Source organism: Notamacropus eugenii, chromosome 1, assembly GCF_028372415.1.
Source record: "Notamacropus eugenii isolate mMacEug1 chromosome 1, mMacEug1.pri_v2, whole genome shotgun sequence".
NCBI classification, from domain to species: domain Eukaryota; kingdom Metazoa; phylum Chordata; class Mammalia; order Diprotodontia; family Macropodidae; genus Notamacropus; species Notamacropus eugenii.
Window position 1 is genome coordinate 258,852,949 of NC_092872.1, and position 26,443 is coordinate 258,879,391.

Consider the following 26,443-nt stretch of genomic DNA (forward strand, 5'->3'; position numbering starts at 1 on the left):
CATTGGCTTTTTGAACCTCTTTTGCCAATTGAGTTAGGCTAGTTTTCAAGGTGTTATTTTCTTCAACATTTTTTTGGGTCTCCTTTAGCAGGGAGCTGATTTGCTGTTCATGCTTTGACTGCATGTCTCTCATTTCTCTTCCCAGCTTTTCCTCCACCTCTCTAACTTGATTTTCAAAATTCTTTTTGAGCTCTTCCATGGCCTGAGCCCATTGAGTGGGCTGGGACACAGAAGCCTTGATTTCTGTGTCTTTGCCTGATGGTAAGCATTGTTCTTCCTCATCAGAAAGGAAGGGAGGAAATGCCTGTTCACCAAGAAAGTAACCTTCTATAGTCTTATTTCTTTTCCCTTTTCTGGGCATTTTCCCAGCCAGTGACTTGACCTCTGAATATTTTCCTCACACCCACCTCACCTCCTGATCCTCCCAGCCAGTGTTTGGGGTCTGAGATTCAAATGCTGCTTCCAGCCTCAGGGCTTTGGGCGGGGGCAGGGCTGCTATTCAGTGTGAGATTAAATTCAGATGCTCAGGTGAGGGCAGGGCTGCCTCTCAGGCTCAGTTCCCTCAGGGAGTTTATGCACAGACCTTCAACAATGGATCCAGGCTCCTGCCTGCTTGGAGAGCCCTGGTCTGCCGCTGCCCCTCAGCTTCTGTCTCCCGAGGGGGCCCGAGCCATGGGGGCACCCCACTCCCCCCTCGACCCGCCAAAGGGACTCTCTCACCGACACCCGTCACCTGTGGGTGGAGGCACTTGTGCGGCCGCTGGAGATCCCGTCCCTGAAGCCCGCTCGGATCTGTTCCTCCCGGTGCCGCGGCCACGGCAGGGCTGTACTCAGCTCCCAGTCCCGGCGCCCAGTCTGCAGCACGAAGGACCTTTTACGAGAGGTTTGCAGGTCTCTCCGGAACAGAAATCTCCCTCGCTCCAATGTTCTGTGGCCTCTGGGTGCAGAATTCGCCGTGAGTTACTTCTTTGTAGTTGTTCTATGGGTTGTGGGTTCGGAGCTATGTGTATGTGCGTCTTTCTACTACGCCATCTTGGCTCCGCCTCTCACCATACTTATCTTCATCCTCATCTATAATGCCCTACTGGACCTGCTGGGGTCCTGTGCTCAAAGCTCCTGAGGGAGTCACAGCCTCTCAGAACTGGCCAGGAATTTGGAGGCAATCCACACCGGGTCACACCTGCACAGTGTGCCTTTCAACTAGACACCTGACAAGTGGTCCTCCAGCCTCTGCTTGGGGACCTTCGACGAAGGGTGGTCCCCTATCTTCTATGGTAGCACATTCCATTTTTGGATTGTTCTAAGGATTAAGATAGTTTTCCTTATATTCAACCTATATCTGCTTCTCCATAGGTCTTACTCATTGTTTCTTCTTCTGGCCTCTGGCACCAAGTTTCCTATTGTCAAAAGGGTAAAAATGTCTTCTCCTTCATCTGGCATTCATGCCTTCTATAATTTGTTGATCTACTACCTTTTCATCCTTATTTCCCAGGTCTTACTTCCACTCACCCAATGCTCTTGCCAAATTGTCACCTGAATATGTCCAGTGATTTCCAGCTTCCATAGTTTTGCTTGTGCTGTTCCCTATGCCTGGGATGCCTTTCCTCCTCCAAGTTGGTTATGACATTCCTACCTATCAGTTAAAATCTGTTTCAGATGACCCCCTCCTCAAGAAGACTTTCCTGGGTCAACTGTAAATTAGGACTCTGCCCTTTGTGTCACACCTGGTTCTGTACTTCCCTATTGCAAACATTGTGTAATATTGTGTATTTTAGTGACTGTGTTTCTGCTATAACTCCCTGCCAGGGAGAGCAAATACTGGACTTTATCTAAGCTTTGTCTTACCCAGTGTCCCACACCTTGCCCCTCCCACAGTAGATGTTAACAAATGTGTGTTAAGTTAGAACACTGTTGTTCAGATATTTTGGAAACAAGATAGTTAACATTTATGTGAAATTTTAAATAATGTGCCTGTGTCACTCCTCCCTCCCCCCCCCCCCAAGAAGAACATTTCTGTTACATTTGTGCTGCTTTCTGAGAAAACTCATGTTTCCTTGGAAAGCCAACCCTTGAAATCCCCTGGGTTTGCTTTTCATTCCCTGTAGCCTCTTCTGAAGGGTGTCATGTTATACTTTATGGTCAATAAACTCATTACAAAAGTCACTCAGCATTTCTTGGTCTCCTGCTTTCTATGACACAAGAGATTTGCCCTCTTTGATTTTTCTCCACTCCAGGAGGAAGGGTAATACTAATGAGAGTTAAAGATCTTCCCCACTCATTAATGGGCCTGCCGATTAAGGGAAGCTTGATTAGGGGAGTTTTTTTTTGTTTTGTTAATTTCTAATGGGGCACTGGGTCACCAGGGTCGTGATGCCCTCTCGCTCTGAAAAGTGTATTTATACTCTGAGGTGAGGTTTTACTTTGGGGTTTACTCATTAGAAGTGTTTGTTTGGCCAAAGGAGACTCAGGGCAGCCACTCAGGAGCCCCTCCTCCCAACTTTGAAAACATAGATGTTGGTGCTTCTCTCTCTGGTAACTGTGGACGTTGCTGCTGTGTTTGTCCTTCATTCCTGAAGAGGACCATGACATCAAGATGATGACATGACTTGTAGTTGACTTTGACTTGAGTGAGGGAGGGCTGTGCAAGGTCACCAACCTCACTTTCTCCTCCTGAGCCATCTGGGTCCAGTGGCCTGATATTCATCCGGAGGATTGGAGACTGCCCAGGAGGCAATGCAGGACCTTGACCATTTTAGGCTAAGGTCTTATCAGATTCTCACTTTGAGTGAGATATACCCATTCAATGAATAGGCCTCAGTAAGTAGTTACTGGAAGAATGGCACGTTTTAATAAAAGAAAAAAAAAAGCCAAAAAAAATCAAACTGGGAAGGGAAGACTCTCAGGGTTCCTGGGTAAAAGAGAAACAGTTACTATTTAGTATGTATGTAATGGTCAGACACTTGGGTCTGTCTGTTGATCTGTGTTTCTCTGTTTGTATTTTCTACGAAGTTCAGGGTGCTGACTTTTTCCCCTGAACTAAGTGAATGATATATACGCTTCATTAAAATGATTTTGACCCATCAAAAGTTGCTTTCCTTTTAGAAAAGCAGATCTGAGAACCTGTAAAGCAGGTCCTCCTGTGTATTTTGGGGGTTCAGGAGTCCTTTCTATTATACTAAGGTCCAGATTCTCCTAGCCAGTCCAAGCCTCAGAGGTGGTGTGACATCCATCTCTCTCTTTATTACTATCTCTGTATAGAGTTTTGAGGCTTACACAGCCCTGGGAGGGAGACTCCAAAGACTGTTATTCCCATTTTGCAGATGAAGAAACTGAGATTTAGGAAAGTGAGACAAAATGAGTTGACCACAGTAACAAAGGCACCGAGTCCTGAAGTTCCATTTCCTATCTCCATGCCTGGAATGCACTTGCTCCTTGCCTCTGCCTTATAGAGTGCTGATCTTCCTTTAAGATGTAGCTTATGTACCACCTTCTGCAGGAAACGTTTCCTGGGCTTCCAACCGATAGTGTCCTCCTTGCCAAGCTAGCTTGTGTTTAATTGCCTTGTTCATTGATTTGCTTGTTAATTTTTTATTAAAACATTTGTCAAATAAATATTGATTATTTTTTGGCTTAGTGAACAAAGTGCTAGACTTGGAGTCGGAAGATCTGAGTTCAAATCTGCACTCAGACACTTACTAACTATGTGACCCTGGGCAAGTTGCTTAACCTCTGTCTGCCTCAGTTTCCTATTTGTAAAAGGAGGATCATAATAGCACCTACCTCTCAAGGCTGTTGTGAGGATGAAATAGTATTTGTAAAGTGCTTTGCAAACCTTAAAGCCTTATAGAAATGCTGGCTATCATGATTACACTGTAGAGCAACTTGAGAGTAGAGATTGTTTCACTGTATTCCCTGTGCAGGTACATAATAGGTGCTTAGTAAACTGATTAATTAAAGCTGAGACTCAAGCCAGGTCCCTTCCAGGAGGATCATAGAATCACAGATTTAGAGACAGAAGGGACCTCAGAAGCTATCTAGTGCAACCCCTATGTTTCACAGCTAAGGAAACTGAGGCACAGAGAGGTTAATGACCCATCCAAGGTCACCCAGGAAGGGTCCTAGCCCAGGGCCTCTAACTTGGGCTTGTTGGTCTTTCACACTTGCGGTTGTCGGTGTCACACGCTGCAGCATATCATGATACTTTCAAGCCCTGTCACAAATGAGTGGAAATCAGAGTCACAGATTGTGTGAACTCTGATGGACTAGATGCCATCACATCTGACCAGGAAATCAAAAGGGACAGAGGTTAGTTGGATTAATTATCTAAAGCCACACAGTTAGGTCACAGCAGGGACAGGGGGACAGGAAGCCCCACTCCTCTGACTCTGAGTGTAGCCCCTGACCATGTACCCAGTGGCACAGGGTCCACACATAAATGGGGGTTAAGGCTCCTCTGGGCTCATCTCTTCTTTGAGGCTGCTTTTCTCTTACATAAGGGAAAATCCCTGACCAACTCTGAGCTCCCCAGAAGAGGACTGGAGTTGGGCTGGGAGGTTTCCTGGACTTCAACCTGATTGGGCCTCTGATGCAGTCAATAAAAGGAAGTTATCTGGGTCAGTTCATAGGGCACTGGACTCTGATTTCCTTGCATTGAGCCGGCAGCAGAGAAAGGGAAAGTTGTAGGATGTTGCATCATTCCAGTATATACACAAGTAGGAACCAAAACTGGAAGTTTTCCCAGAACCCGGCCTCTGCTGCAGAAAACAGAACTCCCAGTGAGCAGAGGAGCCACTCAGCCCTGCAGAAGACCCAGAGGCTGACTCTTCCTCGAGGAAGGGAGGGCCTTCACCTCTTGGTGCACCTTGGTCATTCTTTTCCAGACGTGTGTTAGCCCTGATCAAAATGAAGGGGGTGAGGCTAAGGGGACAGAGGTGGGAACTTTGTGTCCTCTGCTGTCCTTGGTCTGTCCTCAGAGGGATCCTGGGATTTTTGTCTCCTTGCAAGCTGTCTTGGGGAGGGAGGGGGAGAAAATTTGGAACCCAAAAGCTTGTGAAACTGAAGGTTGTAAAAATAAAAAATGGATAAAAAAGTTAATAAAATAATAAAAAAAAATTATTATCCCCATTTTACATACGAGGAGACTGAGGTGAAGTGACTCGCCCAAGGTCACTCAAGCTCTTCCTGACTCCCAGATCTTGCACTCACACATTATACAGGGTGTCCACAAAATCCTGGTGCAGTTTTAAGCTCTTAAAGCTTTTGCATCAGTGTTTTTAATAGTTAACATTTTAAAATAAATTAACAAATTTAAATTTAACATTTTAAACATTGATAAATAATTATCATTTTAAATCTGGAAGGTCTGGCAGCTTGCAGCTGCTCCAGTACTTCGGGGTTGCGTCACTGTGAGGGAGCCACGCCTTGGGCTAAGGCGCCCCAAGAAGGCGCGGCTTCAACAGAGAATGCGGTAGGAGGAGGCTGGAGGCGGCGCCCAGCACGTAGGGAGCGCCCGGAGACACGCCAGGACACGGGAAGAAAGGGCGGAGCGGGGCGGGGCGGAGCGGAGCACGCGCCTGCGCAGTAGCGAAGGGGCCGAGGGGATTAAAAGGAGCCGGCTTGAGCCGCGGCCTTCAGCGCTCCCGCCTCTTGTTCGTCAGTGCGCACGCGCGACCGGCAGAATCGCCCTTGCCGGATAGGAGCAGGCGTGCGGAGTCGGCTGCGGGGCGTCGGGCCGTCGGGGAGAGCGGGCGAGTGGGGCCATGAGCGGCTACAGCAGCGAGGAGCGCGCAGCGCCCTACAGCCTCGAGTACCGGCTCTTCCTCAGTGAGTGCCCGGGGGCGCGCTCCCGACAGGCCGCGCGCGCCCGCGCCCGCGCGCCCCCCTTGCCCCCATGCGCCAGCGCGCTCTCTCATTCATTCATTCGTCTGTCGGGGCTGGGGCCACGTGGCGCGTGGGGGGAGGGGCCCGCCGCCCTGGGGGAAACTGAGGCCCGGCCTCCCCCCACCCCCATCCGCACCCCTCACTGCTGCCCCGGCCTCCCGAAGTGCCTCCTCTGGAGCCGGGGGTGTTTGACAGATGAGGAAGCTGAGGCCGGAGGGCACGAGGGAGGCCCCGCCGGCACCGAGCTATCGCAGATGGAGGGGCCGGGTTGGGGGGGAGGGGGAGCTGGTCCAGGCTCATCCAGGGAGTCATCGCACGGTCCCAACCAGGGCCGAGGCCTGAGGGCGTGCGGGGGGAGCGGCAGCAGCGGGGAAGGTCAGTTTTTGGCCAGAGGCCCCCGGGGGTCCGTGGCGTGTGCCCGCCGCAGTCCCACTGTGTGCCTCCTTCGGGCCGCTGTGTACGCACTGAGTGTCTGGGCAGCGAAGTGAGGACGAGCGCAAGGGAGACAGGAGGGACTTCCAGGGTCCTCCTTCCCGTGGCACCCCCTCACACTATCCCCGGGAGCCAGGCTGGGGGATGGATGGCCGGATTCCTGGCTGCCCTCAATCTCGGGACACTCAGGGAACCCTCTCCCCCTCCATGGAAGGAGTCCCTCCCCTCTGGCCCTTGAAGAGCTGCTCCAGGGTTTAGTGTGAAGAGAGAACATTCAATCTGCTTCAGAAAGGGGCTTACAGGTAAAATAATCCATTTAGGAAGATTATGTGGTTCAGGAACCCCATGGGACCCCAGGGGAAAAGCTCCATGCCTAGGGAAGGAAAGGCTGAGTTTAGAGGGGTTCTTAAACTCTTGGTGTCGGGGGCCCTCGGTGGGTCCCTTCCTAGAATAATGACTTTAAATCCATAAAATAAGGTAAAATACAGAGAATTGCAAAGGGAACCAGAGGCCTGTGCAAGCGGCCACCATCTGCAGATCTGCTCCGCTTATGGAAGGCTCACTGGGTTGGATTATCCAGAAGGTCCCCTGCCAACCCTGGGGGAGGTTGAAGCTTAAGTCATACTGACTGGGAAGCCCAGGTAAACTTGGAGGTGTTGAAGTAAAATTTGGTTATGGGAGATGAGGACACTGAAAAGGAGTGAATTAAGAGCCTTGAAGGTCGATCCAAGAGCCTCAGGTTCTAGGACCAGCTTTGTCTGCTCTAGGTTCCAGTTCTTTTATAACAAGGGAGGGTTGGATTTTGATCCCAGTACTATGATTCTGAGACTTTACGAGAGGCCAAATCATCTTTTATAACATTTTTCTCCAAGGTTATAGACAGGGCCTAGATAAAGGATTTCGTTGGCTTCCCTCCACCCAGGGAACTCCTGGAGAAGTAGTGCCCTCTGCCAAAGCAGGTTGGCATCTCCTCCACTTAGTCTTAAGTCCTGGACAGCAGAGGGGTCCCACAGTCAGTATGGTCACAAGTGGGGCTTGTGCCATTAAGACTGGCTCTATCTACTACCCAGTGGGCCCTCTCCAGAACGAATGAATGCCTGAAAAAAGTAGCCACAAGGGTAGAGAATATCACATTTTCGTAATTTTCCCAGGAATTGCCTCACCCCAAACTTGTTACTTGAGCTGGGATAGAGAGACTGATACTAGCCAGTCCTTGGAAGTTTATGAAGCCCTTTCCTGAGCAAAGCCCTCTCAGAAAGGGATCGCCAAGTTTCAGGTGAGGGGCCTTTTAGAATTGAAGTTAGCCCTTCTGGGACAGTCTTTCCTTTGGCCTGCCAACTTTGTCTTTTTTGGCAGCTTTCTGCCCTGGAAGTCTTCAGATTGAAAGTTGGCAGGGACCTGAGGCAAGGATCCTCTAGTCTGACCCACTCATTTTGTAGGAAAGGAAGTCAAGGCCTGAGCCACAGTGCAAGGGCTTGTCCAGGGTTGTATCCCAGGAAACAGCAGAGCCTCTGAGTGCAAATGCAAAGTTCTGACCACTGCTCCACACTGTCTCCAGCCTGGCACCCTGGGAGCAGAGTGGTGGAAGTTACTCTTCTCATCAGACTTTTCTCAATGCAGATAGATGCATAGCCTTCCTGGCCCTGCACTGAGGATGGGGGGGTGGGGGGGGGCGGGGGGCGGGGGGCAGGAGGTATGGCAGGGAGGGGCTGCACAGTTGAGAGGTAGAGATGGTAAGAGGGTAGCTGGGGGGCAGGGTAATGGGGTTGTGATGAAACAGTCTCTTCTGTTGCAGTGATTTGACAGGAAGAAGGAAAGAACTACGTAGGTTAAAAGTGAAGCTGCAGAGTAAAAGCCCAGTAAACCTAGATCCACAATTCCTACTACTCTGAGGGGCAGCCTGGTGCTGGGGCTACTGGGTGGGCCACCTTCAAGTCCTCACTGTGCCTACTGTCTAACCTTGACAAAGCCTTCTGCCTTCAATGGCTATGGATTCCAAGTGACTGAGAAGGGAGTTCCCAAGGCCAAAGTTCACCCCACCCAATTCAATCACTGATTCCGACCAAAAGAAAAAAAAACCCAACCAAACTTATCTTTGGCACTTAGCTGGAAGGATGGGGGCAGTAGGAAAAAATGGCCTATGTGTCTTATACTTCAGCCAACTAACTAAAACTTTCAGAACTCTTTGCTAAAAGCGGTAGTCTGCCGATTGGATAGAGTGCTGGTCCTGGAGTCAGGAAGACCCAAGTTCAAGTGCAGCCTCAGGCTGTGACCTTGGACTGGTCACTTAGCCTGTTTGCCTCATTTTCCTGATCCATAATGTGGGGATAATAATTTCACCTGTTTCCCAGAGTTACCAGGAAAAGGAGACCATTTTTGTTAGGTACTTTGCAAATCTTACAATGTTAGATAAATGCTAGTTGTTATTATTAAAAGTAATGGAAGTAACTGGGGGCAATTATATATGTATATATATATATATATATTTGTACATAATCCACATTTCCCAGTCTGCTCCTCTCACTCCTTATTACAAAGAAAAACAGTTCAGCAAAGCTAACTAGTGAGTTGAAAAGGTTTGACCTGTGCAGGTTTCCACACCCATACCCCCCACCTGTGCAAAGAAGTGAGGAAGTGCCTTCTCATACCGTGATTCAAAATATAAGAATTACAAGCTATTGGAACCACTACAGGAAGTTTTAAATTAGAATGATCAAATGCTTGCAGCCTTAAATACATATCATAAATGTGTTTTCCTAAACCATGTTTGGACTAAGTCATTTGTAGTGGGCAGAAGTAAGAAGGTAGCCTGGTTCAGACCAGTTGAGTCTGGATGGACAAACCCTTGTGGGCTTTTGAGATGGGGACAGGGTCTTTCACCTGTATCAGCTTTTCTCAGTCTGATGTCTTTGCTGCTTGAGTCAGAAAGAATCTGTCAGATTGATGAGTTTCACGCATTTAGAACTGGATAGGACGTATGCCGACCCCCTCTTTTTATAAACGAAATGCTAAGTTTGGCTGTAACAGGAACACAGTTGATTTTAGAAGTATTAGTATTTGTAAGAAGTTCATATTCTTGATTTCGGTTAGTAATGTAAATTAAAAGGACTGGAAGGAAGAAACTGCTGTATTCTTTTAGAATCAATATAGAATGTAATGCAACTCTTTGTCTTTGGAGAGTTTAATTTAGCAGGAATCTAATTCATAGTTACACCTTTGAGTCTCAATGGAATGAAAAGCAAACAACTTGTGAAATGCATTTGTTTTCATATGGTAACAAATTCTTCCTTCTCCTATAGTTTGATAATGTTTGACCTGTTTGATCTGTCCTTAAGCTTTATCAACATCACCTTCCCATTTTTTCCCTTAAAGACCAGGTCTCCCTCTCTTGCCCAGGCTGGGAGGGCAGCAGCCCGACATGGCCCATGCCCAATTGCCTGGGGAGCTTCTTCATATTCCTTTTTCCAGCCTGGGCCAATTCCCCCTCTTTGGGCAGCCTGGTGGCCCTAGGTCTGGGGATACCCCTTGTTGGTTCTTGCCTTGGGGAAGACACGTATTTGACTTAGCCTTCTATAGCTCAGACTCCCAGAGTCCAGCTATCTGCCGACCAGGCTTGCTCTGTAGCCAGTGTTACAGGGGTGTGCCATCACACCCAGGCCCCTTCTTTACTGTTACTGTGTTTACTGCAAGGACCTGTGATTTCACCTGTGGGCTCACTCCCTCCATTCCATGACTTAACAGGACAAGAAAAACTCATCCCTCAAATCCAGCCACCTCTTTCAACTTGGAGAGACTGGATCTTGAACAGAAGAAGAGTCCATGGTTTTCCAAACCTCATGATTGTGCAGATGTTTCTTTCAGTTCTAAAATTCTATAATTTAGTTTCATTTGACAAAGCATTAGAATTCATCATGTTGCAATGAGTTCTTTATGTTTCTGGTAATAGATCATAACTCCTAAAACCATAGATTTAGAACTGAAAGTGAGAGCTCCTTACTGGTCATCAAGCCTAGTCCTCTCACTTTACATACAAGGAAACTGAGGCCCAGGGAGATTAAATACCTTGCCTCCATTACCCAAGAAGTAAATGATGGGGTGGGGCAGTGCTAACCCAGGTTCTGGGCCTTCAGGTACCCTCCTCATTCTACTCTGCTAGTTCTAAGATAACTCACAAAACAGTTTTTCTGCATGTGTGAATAAGATGTTGGTCTAAAAATACATCTATTGTACAAATTCAGGATACTAATTATTAGCATTGCTGACTAGTTTCTCTCATTTTACAGAAAATGCCAATGGAGAATACATATCACCATTTCATGACATTCCGATTTACGCAGACAAGGTAATGTATGCCTTTTTGTTATTCCTTTTGGACACCCTTTCAGAAATTCCTTATTGGAATTTGTTTCTAGCCCAGTGACACAGCACAGCCCATCAAATGCTGGCTAGAATCAGAGGAAGGGGAGTTCATATCCTCCCTGTGATAATTAATTCCTCTGTTACCTTGGGCAAGTCACTTCGTGTGCTTGGGCCTCAGTTTCCTAATTTGTAAAATGAGGTGGTGGATTATGAGACCTTTCCTAGCTCTAGCTGTGATCCTTTTATCCATTGAAGCCTCTAAAAGACTCTTCCCTCAGGGAGGTATATAATGTTTCCTTGTTGTAAGGGAGCTGAAGGCACCACAGAATTTGACCTTTGAAAAAGTATTCAGGAAATCTTAAAGCCAGTGAAAGCTGACTATAAATTGACTAAGGTAGCATTGAAATAGAAGCTGAAGAAAATCCACCTCTAAAAGATCTTTTGTCTGTACTATACAATCAGAGTAAACTTCAGAGGGACTTGTGGTTCTGAGATAAACCACATAGGGAGTTTTAAGGAGAAATGGAAAAGGTTTTATTTACATAAGGGTCATCCAGAACCTAGGGCAACATTCTAGACACAAATTAGGGAGCAGAACTAGATCTGTGGGATTCCAGTTGTTGGGAGCTTCCAGGTAAGGGAACTCTGCTCCCCAATACAGGTCTATACACGTGTGGGGCAAGAATCAGTTCTTTGGATCATTCAATCTATAGCCAGAAAATAGGCTCTATAAAAGTCTAACAAGGTGAGAATACTGGGGGAGAAGTATGCAATGTTATTACAAAAGATATCAATAAGATTTTTTAAAAAAATCAAATGTGGGCTTCTCCAAAGACCTCTAAAAGAGAAGGTTCTTGTGCTCCCCGAAGGAGGAGCCAACATCCTCCCCTTTCTTTCCCACCAGGAAAGTGATCCACCCCCTTCTGGAAGCTTCTGCAGTTCCATTTCTGCTTGGGGTAGAGGGGGCATGGTGGGAAGCAGTGTCATTATTAAAGTGATGTTAGGATAGCATTTGCATCCCGGTTGAGTTTTAATTCAAACAAACAGGATGTAGATCCTCAGACCCGCATTGGTTTGTTTATTTTGAAATTGTGTACTCAAATAAACTTTCTGATCTATAATGATACCATTCAAGCCTTTGCCAGAATGTTTTGCCTCCAGACTTAAGTCTCTTCAGGGACTGAGTTTCTGCCACATCCAGTAGAAATGTTTTCTTTGCTCGACTGGGCCCTGACCAGGGTTTTGTAAGCCGGTGTTTGGTCACAGCAGGCACCAGGGACATCTGTGGCTTGGTCCTCTGGGAGAAAATGCCTTTTTCTCTTGAGCCTAATTACTTCTGAGTTGCAGGAAGGATTAAAAACTTGAGTAGTTGTTTTGGGTTTCTCATTCTCCTGTGGTGGCCACCCATCTGGGGGCCTTCTCATGACAAATAGTAGTTTAAGGGGTCCTCTCCCCTCCTTTGTCCTCTTTTCTGTCCACCCTGCCTCATATCTTTGTTACTTTTAACATCTTGACATTTTCCCTGACTGTCATGGGATCCTCTCTCTAGAGCTGGGAAGGACCTCTGAGACCACCTAATCCCGACCGTCTCATTTTACAGATGAGGAAGCCGAGGCCTAGGGAAGGAAAGTGACTTGCCCCAGATCAGGCAGGGAATAAAAATGAGAGGCAGGGTTTTAGCTACTGCCCTCTGACTCCAGACTTGGCACCCTTGGCCCTGTCCCATGCTGATGGGAAGCCTTGTCCAACCTCAGTCTGTTCTTTTCATCTGTTTCACTCCTGCTGTGGAAGGTAGCCTCATGGTCACTGATATTTAGTGGTAGGATGGCTGGGCTAGCCATGAAATAGGCCTCTGCTGGCTTCTGAGGAGAGATCAGTGCTCTCCAGAACTCTTGTGATGGGGCAGGAGAAGCCGCCTGAAGAGATACTCACAGAACCATCTTTATATGGGAGGTTGACATTGATACCTGTTTTTGAGGAAAGAATGGTGGAGCCCACAATTATAGGTCAGCTTTGTTCTGGAGGACATAAGGCCTCATCATAAGCCTGTAATCAGATGGGCACGTGTGGATAGACTGGTTGTTTGTCCAGGAAGTTTTGCTCCAATTTGGAGCTGCCCTCTTTAGCATTAAAAAATTACCTGTTACCTGAGAACAAGTTGGGCCAGGGCTGGAGGCAGTACAGGTGGCTGGCCTCTGATTGGTAAATGCACCTCTTTGGAAAGTTTCAGGTGGCGTTTCTCCTGAAGGTCTGATTGTTTCATCAGACTACTGGGGAGCCTGTGGAGGCTCTTGTACTCTCTTAAATGTCATCATTTTCCAAAGCAGGTGTTTTGCTAGATTTGGAGTCAGATAACCTAGGTTCAAGTTCTGGCTGGGTTATTTTTTGTGTGATCTTAGGCAGTAAGATGGCACAGTGGATGGAATACTGGACTTGGTGTCAAGAAGACTTAGAATCTTGCTTTAGAGTCTAACTGTGTCACTCTGGACAAGTCAATTAACTGCTCTCAGACTTCATTTTCTTAGTTTTAAAATGGCCTGTAAAGGTCCTTCCAATTTGAAGTCTATGATCCTATAAACTTAACTTCGTTAGGCAGTATTTTCCTCAAAACAAAGAGTTGGACCAACTCTGTGGAATGTCTCATTGATATCTCATTGATAAGGGATCAGTAGTCAGCAGGATGCCCCTGAGGACCTTCCTGCACCCAGACTGGAGATTCAGCTGTGATATCCTGGGCATGTGGCCTCTTCAAGTTTCCCAAAAGGAGGAGCTTATAGGAGACTGTCCAGGTGAAGAGCTCAGGTTTTATCCAGTGTGCGCTGAAGTAGTGGCATGGGCATAAACCAGGAGGCATCAGAATGACTTGGGAATGTGCTGGGGAACTGAAGGTTTAATTAAAGTACAGTCCATTAGATGAGTTCTGGGAAGTAGGAAGTTCTTTTAAAAAGAAGACTAATCTTTCTGTTGCTGAGCTTTCCCCTGTCCCTTGATTCATACCTCTTATTTATGCCTTTTTGTTACGTAATTTCCCAATACTAATCCCCACCTCAAACCCTACCTTGTACGCAGGAAGATGGCACCCAGATTAGGAATCCTGACTTTACAGGAAGCAGATCATTCAGAACTTTCTCAGATGACTGAGACTTGCCCTGTTTGGCTTCACTTTTTTCCCTTTACACATAGTTCCGTTAGCTCCACTGGGGTGTATTAAACTCATTATTATTACTCTCCTCCACCCGGACCAGATCATCCCACAGACTAATTGGCTATTATTTGCACTTGGTGTTCTCTAAAGTAGAAGGGGGGAACGTCCTGAAAAAAGATGCTATCTTACCCACATGAAGCCATTTGCCCTTGCTCACCCACTCAGTATCAGGCCCAGAATGTGAATTGGAGTCTCCTAACTGTGCCCCCACGCTTTATACCATGACGTAGTCTGTCTATTCAGACTTGTTTGCAGGTTGTCTTCTCCCCTGTTAGAGTGGGAGTTCCTGGAGGGCAGGCACTGGTTTTGCCTTCCTTTGTATCCCCAGCACTTCAGTGCCTGGCATTGTTAGTAGACACTTCAAAAATGTGTTTTTGGTCAATAAAAGTAGGGATTCTTAACCTTTTTAGTGTCTTAGACCCCCCCTTTTTCCCCAAGCCTATGGACCCTTTCCCAGAATGTTTTTTTTTAATTCATCTTAATTTACAGAATAAAACAAGCATTTCCATGACAGTATAATTTTTAAAAAGATGATTGCACACAAAACTGCGAATTATGTACAACTTGCTACTCCTTTTAAATATATAATAAAGGTATCATGTAAATTTCTTTTTCCCTTCTTTTTTCCCTTCCCCTCTTACCCTTCCCAGAGATGGACACAAATATGTATGTGTGTACATATATATATACACACATATATATATATGTACACACATACTTCTATTTATCAGTTTTTTCTTTGGCTGCCGATAGCATCTTCCTCCAAATGGCCTCTGTAGTTAATTTGGGTATTTCTGAGAGTCAAAATGACTTATTTGCTCAGAGTTCTTAAAACAATATTGCTGTTACTGTATACAACCTTCTCTTGGTTCTGCTCATTTTATTTTTCGTTATTTTTGCAAGTCTATCTATGTTTTTTAAAGACAATTGAGTTCATCATCTCTTAATAGCACAGTAATATTCCATCACAATCATAAACCACAGCTTGTTCAGCTATTCCCCAATTGACGGGCATCCCTGCAGTTTCCAGTTCTTTGCCACCACAAAGAGAGCTGCTATAAATAGCTTAGAACATAGAGGTTTTTAAATGTTTTTAAATTCATAAAATAGAAATATATAAGATGGCCAAGGAGACCAATTGAATATTGGTTTCCTTTTAAACATACTGGTTTCCAATCACACTGAAATACAGTTATCAGAATATTTAAAAACATAATAATAGACTCCAAGTTCAAACCCCCTGCTCTACATAGCCTGTGGAAATAATAAGGATTTATATAGTCAGTAAACATTTATTAAGTGCCTAATTTGTACCAGGCACTGTGCTAAACTCTGGGACAAACAAGCATTTTTTAAGGGCCCTATAGGTCAAGCACTGGGCTAAATTCTGGGTGGGCAAAAATCCCTCTCCTGAAGCAGGGTATGCTCTTAACAGGGCTCAGGAAAGGGAGCTGAAAAGTGGGGTAAGTGAGTAAGGAAGGCTTAGGGGCATAATGAGGTCCTGAGGCATGTCTCCTGTGACTATATATATATATATATATATATATATATATATATATATATATATATATATATATATACATATATATGTATATATATTTACAGGAGAAATCAGAGGTAATATCAAAGGGAAGGTACATCCATGTAAAGCTGGCTTCACTTTGAATGGTGCCTGGACCCAAAGGATTCCATTCTAGTCAGTTTTTAATGAGTTCTGGGCCACTGGACACTTACCTCCCTTATTAGCAATACTTTTTAAGCCCAAGAGTCTGATAATGAAGGCTCATTAAAAATCACTGATTCTCCTCTGCTTGGGATTGATAGCAAGAAATGTTGTTCTTCTGTGGAGTCATTCTGTAATCTTCCTGGTCCCTTGGCTTTGTTTCTAGAAGTTGAAATCCACGCTAAATACTCTCAGGTTCAAATTATTTTCCTTGGGCCTAAATGGACCCAGGCAGCTTGAGATAGAGACCTTCACCTGAGAAGGTGACCATAACTCAGGAGCTCAAAGCTCCTGTTTCTTTACCCAGAGTAGCCTTTTTAGAAGAACCTTGTTTACAGAATGCTTAATTGAGGTCCAGCTAGATCAATATGTCCTGTGCTTTTTTCTTCATGAGTGAAGAACTTCAGAATTTTCTCTTGCTAATAATCAATTTAATCAGAACCAAATGCACCTAAATAGCAAATCTATAAATCTAGTAATTTATTTCTTTTGAGAAAGATCTTGTTTCTCCCATCTCTTCCCTTCTCATCCATAGCCTAAAGCAATTTCCTGATATCTAGTGGGTTGGATGAATGTGAGAGAGGTCAGACAGGTGAAATTAGTCATGAATTCAGATTTTTCATATCCTTAATAGATCAAAAAGCCCTTTAAACCTCTTTCTAAAACTCCAAACCCCTTTTACTCTCAAACTCTACTTGCTTGAAATTTTTCTTTCTTTCTTTATAGAGCCTTCTAAAGCTGCCACTGTCTTCTTTCATATTCTGATTCAACATTTGCTCAGTTCCTTTAATGTTTCTTTCCCAGTCATATCCCAAACGACCAGCAAAATGAATCTTCAACCCACTGAATTTCTTTTTTGTAAATTGGCACAAAAATTTTTCTTGGTATGACCTCAATTAATTGCAGTACTGTTGCCTTTGTGTTAAAGAGCTTATAAACAAATGGTCTTACCCAGTTTCCCTTTGGTGACCTTGGTTCTGGTTTATCTAAATAAATAAATTCTATCATTCACAGAAGAAAATACAGTGATAACAAAACTCTCTTTCAAAAAATAAATTTTACTTACTGTTTAGTTAGTCCCTGATTTAAACAAGGTTTTCTCTTTTTGTGATCAGAGAAAGAGTTAATAGGCAGTTCTCAGGAAAACATTGGACACAGTAACAGCAACATTGTACAGTGATCAGCTACAATAGACTTAGCTCTTCTCAGCAATATGATGATCCAAGACAATTCCAAAAGACTTGTGATAGAAAATGCTGTCCACATCCACAAAAAGAGTCTGGATGTCCGAATGCTGATTGAAGCATACTATTTTCACTTTCTTTTTGGTTTTGTTTTTTTTTTTTGTGGCTTTTCCATTTTGTTCTGTTTCTTCTTTCACAGTATGACTAATGTGGAAATATGTTTACATGATTGTACATATATAATCTATATCCTATCCTCCATCTTGGGAGGGGGAACAGGAGACAGAAAATGAATGTTGAAAACTATCTTTACATGTAATTGGAAAAAACATGACATTATTTACCAAAAAAAAAAATATAGGTAATTCTTAAGTACCAGAAAAATTAAATCTGCAAAACCTGTAACCTTTTTTTTCTTCATCCCAGTGAATTCACCTTCCTACCCTAGCACTCAACAGATCTGTTACTCTAGAGAAAGAGTGATAAAAGGTCTAAGTGCAGTTTTCACAATGTTTTAATCTTATTAGTTTCCTTAAAACACATTTTCCAGAGTGGTGCCCCAAATCTTACCAAAACATTTCTGCATTATTAAAAATGTTCAAACCACATTTAGAAATTCCACCACAGATTCAGTCTGAATTATTTTTAAATGCCAATTATCCCTGCAGACTAGGGAACAAAGATTCCCTCTTTTCTTTATCTCTTGTCTGTCTTCTAATTTGGCCAGAGTTTGGAAAGGCAGAGAGACAGACTTTCTAGAGAAAAAAATGTTAATTCTTTCTCCTTTGGCCAACCAGCCTTAAGAAGAAGCTCATTTACAGTAGGTAACAAGATGGACACAAGAACACTTAAACATTGTGCATAAGTACCACTCCCTTTTTAGGCCAGATGTGGAACTTTTTATGTCTTAGACTAATTTGGTTAAGGACCAGGTTATTACCATTCACCTTCATCTTTTCAGGCTCAGTTTCTAGTTACCTCCTTCTGACTGAGAAGTGTCTCTGTTTCCAGACTTAATGGAGGGCTTCCCCAACCCCTTTAAGAATGGGAAGTGTCATTCTCCCTTTTTGCCAGTTATAGCTTAGAACCACAGAACTTAACTTCCCTTCCTGCCAATGGCAGTGAGTGGCCTGGGACTTATTTTATGATTTCTCTAAATGGGTACCACTAACACATATCTCTTAGTCACTCCTTGACCTGAGCCAGGAATTTCCCTTGGATGAAAAAAATGTCTGCAAGGGGCTTGTTCCTTAGGGGGATTTCCCAGGTTTTCTATTTGCCACTTATTGCCAAACAGTCACAAACAGGACATCAGGACAGATAAACAAAGGTGCATTTCCCCTAGCAATGCAGGGGCTTTTACCTTGACTTGGAAGAGTTGTTAGGAAGAGGGAAGTCTGGCTTCTGGGATGGTCCTCTGTGGGGAAGTCCTTCAGTGAAAAAGAGTGCTCTGGGAGACTGTCCCAGAGGCTGGCATCCCTTCTTCAGCTTCCTGGCTGGCTCGCCAACTCTTGATGTACATTAAGATAACCAAGGCAATGAAGTTTCCAGCACATTGGTAAGGCTAGCAGTTTTGAATAAAAGGGATCTTTTGCTCCTCCCCGAGCTCTGAATGAAGACTGGAGGATCATTTTTGACAGATAAAAGGAGGAGTGTCCAAACAGTAAAAAGCAGCATTGTAGATGGGGAGAACTGTGACTGCATGGAAGTTAGGAATGTGGGGTTAGCAACTCCTCCTTCCATCTGGTTTCTGGGAAATCTTCATTGATTTAGCCTACCTGCAAGAATAACTAATAATATATAGGTAACAGATTTACTCTAATTAATTGGCCAAGCTCAACTAGTGGTGTAAAGATTTGTTTCTTTTAACTAAAGTGATCTATAGGAAAACTCAACTTTAAACCTAACCAAGTGAGGAAGACTGAACTTCTGAACTTAAAAGGCAGAAAAGCCTGACTTAGGCAGTTTTACATAGAGGAGAATCAGTTAAAGAATAGGACAAAATTGATTTGATTTTCTTACAGTAGAACTTGAAGGAATTCACGGAAGCCAAGAGGCTTATCTGGAGAGAGAAAGTGGGGGAGGGGATGGAGATGAATATTCTGGGCATGGAAGGCTGAAGGTGCAGGGTCTTGTGCAAGGAAGCCAGCGTCAGGTGGGGGCAGGGGACTTTTATGAAGGGCTTTGAATGCCAAGCAGAACGTTTCATAATTGATCCTGGAGGTGATAGGGAGTTTATTAGGTGGCAGGGTGACCTGGTCACCCCTGAAATATAGGAAGATCACGTTATCAGCTGAGCAGAGTACGTAATGCTCTGGGAAGAGACATGTGGCTGTTGAAACAGTACAGGTATGAAGTGATGAGGGCCTGGGGGGTGGGGGTGGCCATGGCCATGGCCATGGCTATGTCAGAAGAGGGAAGGAGGCACATGCTATAGATAAAATGGATCAGCCTTGACAACAGATTGGATATGGGGCAGGATGACAGGCGTCTTGGATGGCACCTAGGTCTCAAGCCTGGATTTGTGGGAAGATGGCAGTACCCTTGACAATAATCGGAAAGCCAAGAAGACGGGAGGGTTTGGGAGAAAGAATAAATTTAGTTTTGGACTTGCTGAGTTTATTTAAAGGACATCAGTTGAAGATGGCCAGTAGGCACCTGTTGTGGATGGCCTTCTTGAGGATGTTGTCACACAAGGGAGGAGAGATGGGACAGTAGCGAGCTGGGATGGATGGGTCAAGTGACAGTTTCTAGAGGTAGGGGAGATGTGGGTGTGTTTGTAGGCAGTAGACAAGGAGGGGCTGAAGATTGGATGCAGTGAGGTCACGTGCACAAGTAGAGAGATCTGCCTTGGAAGGTGAGATGAGGGTCTTCAAGGGCATAGGAGACATGGGACTGGAGGAAGGAGGAGGGGAAGGTCTTAGCAAATGGCCACATTTTTTTCGGTGAAATATGACTAGAGGTTCTCACCTGAGGATGGGAGGAGGGTGAGAGGAGGGTGAGGTCTGGAAACCCTGCTGGGGTGAGTGGGAAAGTCATTCTGTTAGGAAAAGGATTGCCTTGCCTGCAGTGAGCACCTAGCTGTGATACATGGTTTTGTGATTTGTAGTGGATTTAATCCTAGGTCCTCTGGAATCATCAAGTATGAACTTTTTTTTAATAATACATCCTAGAATTTTGTCCAGACACAAGGTTAGGCTCATTGGTCCATAGTCTGAAGAGTTTCCTCTTTTGCCGGACTTCTGCTTGTGTCCCATTCTTTCGCCCCCTCTCATGTTCTCTGGCTCTTTCAGAGATTCTCAATAATCACATCCCCATATTCTTTCACTGCTCCCAACTTCAAACTTCTCCAGTGTAGCTGGTTAACACGCCCTCCTGCACTGTGGGCTGTGGTCTTAGCCTCTCCATTTTTTAATCTCAGTCTCACCTCCAGTTGCTTCAAAAAGCCCTTCTTTCTTGTCTTTACCGTTTCTAGACAGTCTTGGGTCATCCTGGGGTTTCACCCTGCTAACACTGTTTTTGTAGGGCCCCCAGCTCCTGTCTTCACCCTCAGTTAGCATCTCCAGATCTTTTTTGGCTCTGTTGGGATCTTTTCCAAAATCCACAGCAGAGGATGCACTTCCAGTGCATCTTTGTGGCCTCTTTCTCATAAGCTTTTGTTTCCTTTTTTATTAGTCTAGATCTGATCCAGAATGACAAGTTGATTCATGGACTTTTTGAAGAATGAAATTGTCCTTGAGATAAGCCAGTGATTTTGTCAATTGTTTTGCTTTCTTCAGAGTGAGGCTGGATATTTGTAGAAGTTTAGATTTGTGAGCCCTTTGCTAAAAAATTCCATCCTTCTTCCCTGCCCTGTATACATAGTTAATGGAAAACTTCTGTTGTAGAAGAGCCTTGATGGGCATCTGCATGGGACCCCAGAGGCTATCTCCTCTCTTTTTGTATACAGTGCAGGCGAGGTGATCTACTGCACAATGCTCTAAGCATCTCCTTTGTCCTTGGAAGGAAATTCCAAGCTGATATGATCTCAGGTCTCCTGGCCCAGTTTTTGATTGTGGGCTGAGAAATCCACTCAGTCTGAATGAGTGAAATCCTTGCCTGGAAGAGTTTATGGCAGATAAGCTCCTAGGGCCTTTTTGGTTTTATCCTTCACATTCTGTGGCCTGCCTTTGTAATCTGTCCCAAAGATCTGTTAAAGAGCTTAGAGAAGGCAGCATTTCCAGGGAGAGGCCATCCTCCTCAAGATGCTCATGCTGTTGTATATGCAGAATGCAAATGGTGCTGATGGACTAGTTCTTAAGAGATGTGGAGGTCTCGTTAAACTAATGAGGGGTCCTTTACACAATTTATTTAAGAAGTTCTTTTTTTATTTTCATATTAATGAAATTAATACCTTTCTGTGGTATATTGGGATTTTCAGATTTTCTGTACATTATTTCATTTGATAATCCCAACAGCCCTGTAATGCAAGTATTTTATAGTATACATAGAGATGTAAGGGATTTCAGAGGACATCTAGTCTAAACTTCTCTTTTTACAAAAGAGGAAACTGAGGCCCAGGGAATTTAAGTGACTTGCCCAGTTTCTTCCAGGTGGTGGACTCAGACCTCAGGTTTTCTGACTCCAAGTATCGCCATATTTACATATGAGGTTAAGTGAACACCTGATCACATAGATAGGAAATAAGTAGGGGAAACAGAATTCAAGCCCAGGGCATTTCTTATTCATGGGTTGTTTCCATGCACCCTTGACTGGCCTCTTGAAGCCTCTTCAGATGTAGCTGACAAATAAACTCTATTAAACTAGAAGCTAATAGATGTACACTGTATGCCTCCAGACACCACGGTGCATCTGTACTCTTAACCTGCAAAGGAAACATCTAACTCTGAAAGTGAAAAGTGATAATAGAGATTTAGAGTAGGTGGGGACTCCTTTGAGACATCTTTTTGAGTCTTGTAGTATCACAGAAGGAGAAACAGAAGTCTCCTGCCCAGATGCAAATCTGTGGCCTGTAAACCCATTGATCAAGCACACATTTATTAGGGGGGTTGCTAAGTCTGGACCCTGTGCTGCGTGCAGACTCAGGGGTGTGAAGGTTCATTATGTTTCCATGATGAGATAGCAAAGTAAAGGGCTAAGGCACAAGAGGAACTGTGATACCCAGTATCATATGAATCTGTTAGACAATTGTAAAAGAAAATAGTGTGGGAGGTCGGGTTGGTGGGGGGAGAAAACTGAGGGAATTAGGGGTCCAGGGAATACATGGATGGATGGATGGATGGATGGATGGATGGATGGATGGATAGGTGGATGGATAAATGGACTCTGCTAAGTACTTTACAAATATTATCTCATTTAAATGAATGAAAAGGAATTTGGTAAGCCCTTTCTCCATGCCAGGCGTTGTTCTGAGAACCTTACTATAGGGAGGAGGGAGACAGGTCACCCTGAGCTTGATAGAAGGTTTGCTTCAGTATAAATGACCCATTAGAAGGTGGGCTGATTTAGAAACTGAGAGAAGGTGATGTGATTGGGGAGATGCTGCATTAATTATTTGGTTACCAAGGTAACCATAAACCTCATTGGAAGCAGAGTCATGGAGGGCACAAGAGAGACTCATCAGCAGGAGCGGCTCCCTCCCCACCCCAAAAAAATGATAATTTTGTTCATTACTGACCCTCATTGCTTAAGTCAGTTTGGCACCTTGGAAATTTCTCAAGAAAATGGAAAACCATGATCAGGGTGTCTTCTTTGCCGGCCTGAAATAATCACCTCTAACAATATTAATGTTTCTCTTTGAAATTTTGAATGGTAAAGTAGAGAAGGGGTTAGTAGTCAGAGACTAAACCCAGGCTAGAACTAAGCAGTAGCTGAAAGTCGTTGCAATCAGAGAGGGAAGGCACAAATCACCTTTGCAATTTTGCTTCAGATGAGAGTTTTTCCTAATGTTAACATGTAAGTCTAGGTAACTAGTGCTGGATCGCTATTGCAGTTTTCAGTAGTTAATTTTTATAGAAGAAACGCTGGCTAGGTTGTAAGAAGAGGGTTCTCAGACATCAGTTACTTCCTGAGTAGGTCTACCATCCACCTGGTGGCATTTAGTCATGGTCCTGACCTGGGCCCTAGAAGAACCCCACCATGGTCTGGCTCACTTACCTTGTACAGTCAGCCCTATTTCAGCATGACAGCAAACATTCTTCATGCTCCCAGCAAAGCAGCCGGGGCCTCCTTGCTCAATGGCCCTGATCATCCAACAGACCCACGTAGTCTCTAGCTGGCTTCTTTTGCTGTATTTCTTGAACACTGCCCGCCCCAGTATCACCCTCACTCTTTCCAGTGGCACTCTCATTCATGTGTGTGCATGCAACCACACACACACCTGCCTCTTCTCTTTTTGCTGACTTTGGTGACCCTTACAAAACACATTGCTCTCGTGCTGTTGCACTAAATTTCTGACATCTACCTAATTTGTCATGTTCTGTGAACGGCTCTCAAACCGTTGTTTTGGTTTTTGAAGATGTCATCTTCCCTGAAAATAGTTTCTTCTGCCGGTTAGCTCAAGTAGGGGTTTTTCAAGTACCATGATTTATTTTATCCTAGGCTTTCTAATAAGCTAATTCTCCAGGCCTCTAATTAATTAGCTCTCTTTAAATCCTTCCCAGTTTGGTCTATGTTCATTTTTTCAAAAAATTGAATGACTGCATAATAGATTTCTTTGATTGTTTTCTCCTTTCCTGACTGAATGCAGGGTTTGATTGCAGTTGTGATCATTATTCCACAGTGGTTCTATCACACACTCTAGACTTCTCTTTCATGGAGTAATGCTCCCATCTTGTGGACCTTGGGAATATTGTTCCCACAGTGGGTTAAAGACACAGTATGGTCTCTTAAACAGGTTATTTCACTGGAAATTGATGGTTAACTGGTTGAAATTAAGCTAATCTCTGACCATGGCTAAGGTTTCCCACCCCTCTAAAAAGGTTTCAAGTGACATTTATAGGCAAGGCTTCTTTTAAGTTTGGTGTCTGTGCCCTGGCAGTCTGATGATGCCTAAGGACCACCTCTCAGAATCATGTGTTTAAATGTATCACGCATAGGAGTAAAGGAAACCAATTATGTTGAAATATAATAGAAAAAATATTTAGAAAGCAAATTCAAGAAAGCGAAGTTAAAAACTTCCATTTTAAAGAATACCAGTGATTTTTTATCTAGTCAGTCATTTAACCTTCTTACTTTGTGTTAGATTCTGTACTAAGCAGGATACAACTTGAAAACAAAAGACAATTTTTACAAAAACATTCTGCTGGAAGGCCCACATGTACAGAAATAGGTATATACAGGATATACACCAAGTGGGTGGAAATGATGGGGTGCTTGGGTGCCTGTGCTTGGACCCCAATTCTGAAATTATATTTCTCTCTCAAAATCATTTCTCCCTAACCTCAAAACACTGTCTCGGGCAGTTTCTGTCCAGCTCAAGGACAGCCTGTCCCAACAAAAACCATTCTCTCTCTTCCTGGTACAGTAGCCAGCTGCTCCTATAGAATTTATTAGTCTGAACTGGCTGTGCACTGGGTCATAACGACATTTACTACTCACTGACCTATCATACGTATGCTAGACTTAGACACACATATACTCCCTTACGTTTATCTTGTCTAACACGACATTGGTGAGAGCAGTCTGGGTATTACTTAGTCAGTCCTGACTGTTTAGTTGACTTAGTAACATTTCAGGCCTAAAACCACGCCTCCATGTGGCCCCACTTTGGGCTATTTAACTCTGGGTAAAATACCTGCACAGTAGGTACTAAAAGTACATGTTCCTTTAAAAACTAACCACTCCCTGATTCCACCCTGAATCACCTAGTTAGCATATTTGGCACATGTTTACTGTAGAATATCCTACATAAACTTTACCTATACCCCATTAAAATCTCAGATTGCCTAAGAACTATTGCCTTCTGAAAAGTGTAATAAGTCTTTACCACCTTGACCTCAAGAATGCTTGAGTCTGCGAATTCTTTTCCAGATAGTACATGCAGGGAACGCCAGTCTTGGGGCTCTTCTATCTTTCCATCCCTCTTCAGAAGAGAGGAAGGTTCTAGTACCTGGTAGACTCCTGCAGAAGATGCCACTTGAGCTGAGTCTTGAGGGGTCCCTGAGATTCTAAAGGGCAGAGGGGAGGAGGGGCAATTGTGGGCTCAGGGATGTCCAGGCAAAAGTGTAGATGAGGAATTAATTCTAATAGATAATGGCCAGTTTTTTACTCTGTGTATCAAATTCAGTCTACGTTCCCAGGCGACTTGTCCCATGCAGTTGTCTAACTTGGTGGGGCTGGGAGTTTGAACTTTGTTGTGGGGGTATCTGGCCCAGAAGCATAAATAAGCTGCATGGGCATTATCAGGGTCTTAAGTGAGGGCCCAGGTAGTCTGCTTGCTGCTTAGACTTGAGCAAGGGATAGATGAGGGTGTCAGAACAGCTCCTGCCTCATCACCTGCAGACTTGTCTCTTTCTAGCTTAGCTGCCTCTTGCTTGTATTCAAAATGCCAAAGCCATCCTTGTGTCTTCTTTCCTTTGGCGATATCGGAGATAACTTGGCACCGACACTGATGATGGTGCTTGGGAGGAAGTCAGGTCACTGGGTGTGATTACATAGAGATCCACCATTCTCTAGTCACTGGCCATCTTGGTTCTGTGCCTAACAATGCTTTTCCCAAACAGCCTTTGCTTAAGCGTCCTTTTTAAAAAAGAAAGATGCGGATGCATTGACTGAGCCTTCCCCCCTTCACTCTTAACCTTGTAGAACAGGATAGAGGCTTCATTCTAGAAGCTTCTGATGGTTTTGTTGTTGGGTGCTGTATTCCTTTGACTGGAGAGGCAGTGGAGAGAAATGTGACCTTGGAGTCAGGAGGGCGAGTTCAAGTCCTGACAGTCACATATGGGCTTGTGACCATACAGCGAGTTATTTCATCTCTCTGCCCTAGGCAGCTCTCTAAGCTGCTAATAATAGCTTGCATTTGTATTGGGCTTTAAGATTTATACATATTTTATCTTACTTGATCCTTGCAACATCCCTAGAAGGGGAGGTGCAGTTAGGATCCTCATTTTACACTTAAGGAAATTGAGTCAGACTTGCCTTAACTGACTTACTTGCATAGTATCACACAGCTAATTAATATGTCGCTTAGAACTTGAACCCAGGTTTTTCTGATTGCAAGGCCAGCCCTTCTATCCTCTGCACCTTCTCCTGGGAAGAGTCACCAGTCAGACCTGGGTAAAGGAAATTTCTAGGCTGAGTTCCCTACTCCCAATTAAACAGCAGACCCAGGACCCATATGCAATCAGTCCTCCTCCTTTGTTCCCCTCCCTCCAATGCTTTTGTTTGTTGTTGTTTTGTGTCATTCTTGCTGAAGATCTAATTTGCCAGTGGAAAGCCAGCATTTAAACAGAGAAGTGATTCTAGTAAATACGGTGCTGTGACTTGGTTAGGGTTCTGTATGAAGGGGGAGGGGAGCAAGCAGATTTTAGTGAGTGTAGGCCCCTGGGGGTGTTGACTTGGCAGACTTCATACTCATCCCCTAGTTCTGCCCTTGTTTGAAAACATGTGGGGGGGCATTTCAGAAGTCCTCTCAGTTGAGTAAGATGGATGCTCTTGAGT

General features: G+C 44.4%; 1 protein-coding gene across 1 annotated transcript in view; it reads left to right on the forward strand.

Annotated features, from left to right (window-relative positions):
- The first annotated feature begins 5,565 nt into the window (after positions 1-5,565).
- PPA1 (inorganic pyrophosphatase 1) overlaps positions 5,566-26,443 on the forward strand; it is a 42,247-nt gene continuing 21,369 nt past the window's right edge. Inside the window, exons 1-2 of the mRNA XM_072628714.1 lie at positions 5,566-5,823; positions 10,596-10,654. Coding sequence (XP_072484815.1) covers positions 5,760-5,823; positions 10,596-10,654 — 123 coding nt within the window. The 5' untranslated portion in view covers positions 5,566-5,759. The remainder of the gene's footprint in view (positions 5,824-10,595; positions 10,655-26,443) is intronic.